The sequence below is a fragment of the Macadamia integrifolia genome, chromosome 14 (assembly GCF_013358625.1).
Source record: "Macadamia integrifolia cultivar HAES 741 chromosome 14, SCU_Mint_v3, whole genome shotgun sequence".
Lineage (NCBI taxonomy): Eukaryota > Viridiplantae > Streptophyta > Magnoliopsida > Proteales > Proteaceae > Macadamia > Macadamia integrifolia.
The window spans coordinates 30,069,573-30,074,866 of record NC_056570.1 but is presented as its reverse complement, the minus strand read 5'-3'; the positions used below and the strand labels follow the sequence as shown (position 1 = coordinate 30,074,866).

General features: G+C 39.1%; 1 protein-coding gene across 1 annotated transcript; it reads left to right on the top strand.

Annotated features, from left to right (window-relative positions):
• The first annotated feature begins 519 nt into the window (after positions 1–519).
• LOC122061176 lies at positions 520–1,397 on the top strand. Its single transcript, XM_042624381.1, has one exon. The coding sequence runs from the start codon at positions 520–522 to the stop codon at positions 1,339–1,341; it is 822 nt and encodes a 273-aa protein (XP_042480315.1). The 3' UTR covers positions 1,342–1,397.
• Positions 1,398–5,294: the final 3,897 nt, after the last annotated feature.

The window sequence follows — 5,294 nt, the reverse complement described above, 5'->3', positions numbered from 1 at the left end:
GAATTAGAAATGTTATCAATAAAGCCCTTATTCTCTCCCTCTAGTTCCAACTTCCGAAGAAGGAGAAGAAGAGAGGCACAAAAGGAAAAAGATGGGAGAAGGAGGCTAATATCGAGTTCAGTGAATCTTCACGTAGGTGGACGTCCTCGTCCGTGTATATAACATATATTTTCTCTCTCCTCATTTAATATGTGCCATATCTACGGATCAGAACGTCCACGTACATTTATTTACGTGAAGATTCACGGTTCTCAATTTTTATTTAGTAAAATAGTAATTAGCTCATCCGTTATATTTGGTTGACCTACTTACTTGGTAGATAGAGACTCAAATACTTTATTATTGGTAGGAGGGATACGGGAGAGAGTCCCACACTAAATGGGTTCTTAAGAAGAGGTAGACCCTAAATAAATAACTTTGTTTTCAGTTATAAGAAGAAGTCCAATGAAACAGTAATCTTTCTTTCGTTGATTCCTTTTACTGTGCAAACTTCCAAGCTTGATAATAATTTTCATGGCGATGGCGACGTCCCACATTCTTGGAGGACCTCCATCAAACCTTTTGGAGCTCCACATTGTAATTCTCTCTGCTAAGCATCTCAAGAATGTTAATTGGCGTCACGGCGACCTCAAACCCTACGTCCTCTTCTGCCTCGAACCTCGCCGTCGATTCGCCACTAAAACTGATGAGTCTGGATCAGTTTGCCCCGTCTGGAACGAACGCTTTACTCTTCCCATCAATCTTCCCTTCCAAGACTCTCTTCTCACTCTCGATATCTACCACTCTAAACCCTCCGAAACCGTTAAGCCTCTCGTCGGAAACCTACAGTTTCCTCTCAAGGAATTATCTGTTTACGGCGATTTTAGTATCAGGACACTTGAGCTACGTCGTCCCTCCGGTCGTATCCAAGGTAAAATCCGGTTGAAGCTCGCTATTCGTGAACGTTTGTCATCGCCGGATTATTACTCCAGTGCCCCGCCTCCGCCGCCTCCGTCGCGTTACATTCCTTTTCTGCCTACTCCACCGCTGCCTCTGTACCCTTCCGGCAGTTACTCAGACCCTTATTCTGGTAATTACTCGGGATACTATTCTCACCCTCCACCAGTTCCTTGGCCTTTATTCGATCGTGTATCTGCTTATGGTGGGTTGAGTGGGCATTCAGCGGCATCCTACGATCGCACTGGTTTGGCTGTTGGAGGTGTTGCAGGGGCTTTGGAAAGGCTTGCTTTGGAAGAACGGATGAAGTACGAGGATGAGAGGATGCCGAGGGTTGCAGCAGAGAGGTTCCAGAACGACTTGTATACCGGGGAAGATTACAGTGAGTACCCTGTTGATTACTGAGTCTCCTAGGTTCAGTGGTTTCTAATTTTAGGGTTTAGTGTTTTCTGAGAGGGTGAGGTCGATTGATTTATAAACTTGTATATAATTGGCCTTTCTTTTGGTCTTTATCTATACCTTGTTTCTAATTGCTGCTTTAGTTGATTAATATCTATTGGACAACTACCATTCATTATAGTTTCATGTTCTTTCACTGTGTGATGTCCATTTCATAGTTTGTTATCTTCCCTATGTTTGAGTTTTTGGTTTTCTTGGGGCGAAATTTCGTAATTGAAATGTTTGTGCATTAAATGTATTGACTTGCATGCATTGATGTAGATATAGTTATGGGTGTAAGTTTGACCCTAATAACCCGATCTTGTTCTGAGCTCGCACAGTGTTTGGACTAAGTTTTTTGATATTGAGGGTGAACTAGGATTGAAAAACCTGAGCTTAACTCGGTGAAATTTAACATTGAATTTTTATATTAGAAGTTAGAGCTCCTATTGGTATTTTATTTTTCTATAATTTTTTAATGTATAAAATATGAGTGGCAAAAACAAGTCAATGGAGGCTAATCCAACCATTCCTGAAGCCAAGATCAACTCAATCCGACCCAACCTAGCCTTGACAAAATCAATTAGGCCGGGTTGGGTTGGTATAAACCCGACAGGATTGGGCCTGGGTTGAATTTTGAGGACCTAAGGTTGGGTTAGGGTTAGGGTTTTAAGAAACCCGACCCAACTCGACCCTGTTTTACCTCTAATAGTAGTAATAGATCATCTATAGGAAATAGATGTTACAGGTCACTCTGGTTCCTTTCTTATGCCTATGTGCAAGTGCTATTTCCTTTGACTACAAGGACATTCTTTTTAGTAACTTAATTGGGGTCTAACTAGAACTTGATTTTCATGAGTTGGAAGGATTCTAAGGGCAGACTAAGAAAGTAGAATGTGGTGTTTCCAGGTAGCATAGACATGGCCATGCATGAACTTGTCGCATGTATTAGGTTAGCACAACTTCACATGCTTTCTTTGTTAACCTGTGATTACAAACATGCAAGTCTATTACCTAAAGGAAAAATTATAGACATGCAAGGTGGGGGTTAACCTTGCTGTGATATACTTCCTTGACACCAGAACTGGTTCTGTAGCTATTGCCCAGCTTGATTTTAGGACTCTATTTGTTAATATATTAATAGGTTTTGGGGCTATGGTCGAACGGATTCGAGAGATTTGAGGAATATGATCTTTCTCCTAAATTCCCAAGTCAATAGGGAGTCCTGGATGAAGGGAAACTTTCGAAAGAGCAATCGCCTTCCCATGCTCTGTTTCCATGGGGTAGGTGATGGTCTATTTCAATATTTATACTTAAGGGCTTAGTTCTGTTAATTACATTACAGCCCTTCCTTCTATCTCTGGTTTCCATTAATTCCATACCTTTTTGAAATCCCCATTCTGTCTTCTGTCTTTTACTTTTATTATTATTCTATCTGTTTGTTTTACTCAAGTGGTACAAATAATTCTGAATATTTACAAATTTGCCACCGTTCTTTAAAATTAAGCTTCTTATTATTCTGGCGGGTCCATAAGTGATCTGAATCGGGTTATTGAAACCCTGGATCTGCATCACTTTCTTTCTTTCTCATTGTCATTTGAAGAGTTTGGTGACAATGACAATTATTTGCAGTGGATGTACGTAGAAATGACTCTTACCTTCTTTAACCCAGAACATATATTTGTCCCAATAGTTTAGCCGTATGTGTGTGATGTAGTGACAAACTTACTATAATTCAGTTGATTCTGTAATGTTTTGGCATTAATGTTAAGATTAAGGGTGTCAAAAAAGCCCGATCAATCCGAACTCCCCCTAGCCTACCCTAAGCCCAAACTGACCTGAGCTGAGATTTTAGCCCATAGGGTGGGCTAGGGACCTCAACCCAAGCCCAACCCAACCCAACCCAACCCAACCCAATCTAATTTTTTATATTAAGCATATAATAATATAAGGCAAAAGAGTTAATAATTTTTCAACCAAAAAAAAAAAGTTAATAATAAATGAGTACTTATAGGAAAAGGTCTCCAAAAAGTCGTTTATTTTCCGCAATCTACATATATATATATATATATATATATGAAAACTTTTGTTTTTGGTCTCTGCAATACATCAAGATCAAGTAACCAAGTAACTAATAGTACTATGGGTTAAGCCAGGCCTAATCAGGGTCTATTAGGGTTGGGTTGGGTTAAACTCAACAGGGTTCGGCCTGGACTGAGATATCCCAGCCCAAGGGGCTTGGGTTGAGTTAAGATACCTTAGGGTTGGAATGCCCATTGACACCCCTAGTCTAGGCCATCTTTTGAAAAAAAAAAATTGCCGCCTTTGTTTTTTTCTCTTTCTTCTTCCCATGTTTTTCAGCATGATAATATTTTATTTCCTCTCATCCCAATCATGGTAATAAATTTACTGTTCCTTTTTATAATGTGCATTCTAAGTTTGGGGATCTTCTTCTTCTCCTCCTCCTCTTCCCTTCTCTTGTTCTTTTGCAACCTTTAGTTTCCAACTGCGGCAACACAAGCTATTGGTTGGGTCCAAACTGGACCGAAGGGGCTAGAGTTGGACCAAAAACTGGCCCAATTGTCTGAACCACTCCAATGTCCAGGCTCATTGAGCAAGCCCAGTTTTAGATATAGATTCCTTTAAGTCATCGGAGCAATTTAGCTGCTTATCATGTGTTGGGCCGAAGATGGATGTTATTCGCACGGTGATAGTCATTCAGCTTTCCAAAACTTGTGGGTTAGTATTTCCAAGCCAGGCCATCGGTTGGACAAAAATCTGGTCCATTCATCTGCATCACTATAGTGTCAAGATTCATTGAATCAGTCTAGTTTCAAATTTAGATTCCTCCATATCATGGGAGTAGTTTAGCTGCTTAAGTGTTTTTATTTTATTACTATAATTAGCTAGGTTGGATAGAAATATTATATTCCAGCCCTGTTTCTATATTATTTAAGGTTTTTTTCTTCTTTTTTATTTTAATTGAATCTTCTTTTTCTTCTGATTCTGCCCATTGTGTTTACTGTTTAATTATTAGTTGGTTTCAATTAAGATCCCCAAAGCCTACCTATTGATTTTACAAAATTATCAGGGTTTCAGTTTCCTAATTCCATTTGATTTTTCATTGTTTTGTAAGCCTGGCCATTGGATTACTGTTTAAATTTACTGATTTGTTCTCCATACCTAATAGTCCACTTGGTCAGAGTTTAGGTCAAATCAGATGTCTTTATTGAGTTCTCAGTTTCTGTCTTGCTGGTTTTTTTTTTAAGATAAGCTCTGTATTGCTGGTTATTATTCCTATTTCTGTGGTTCTGGCAAATTTCTCAAGTTTCCTAACCCTAAATCCATTAGGTGATTAGAACCTAATCAATGGGTGTTTAATTCTGTTTGGGGATTGATACCAATAAGATCCCTTATCCAAGAGGCATGACAGAAATAGTGATTGAATTCATCTCCTTAGGTGCGTCTGGTGGCTCCACAAGCCTAAACTCGTGTGGATGTCTCTCCAACAATGGATGAGGCTCTCCTCTCTATTAATCTTCACTTCAAGGGATTGGTAGTCTAGTGAAAGGAAGCCCTTGTCCAATCATCGCTTGGGTCGGCTGGTTGTGGATTCGAATTGGAATGTTATATTTTAACTCGTTGGTCCTTTGGAAGTGCTACTTGCTGTATGGAGACCTTGGGCCATCTAAATGTCTATGTTGGATTTTTAAATGTCGATAAAAGGCTTATGTGTTGCGATGTGGTCCAATGTGGTTCAAATGTGAAATAGTTCAGCTCGATTTGGTCCAAATTGCTAAATTTCCTTAAAATCTTTAATAAATTTATAACTTTTAAATCATACCTCAAAATTGGATGATTCAAAAGGGATTTAGAAGCTGACTCCCTTAGAAAAATTTGTTATAGAGTGTTGCTTACTT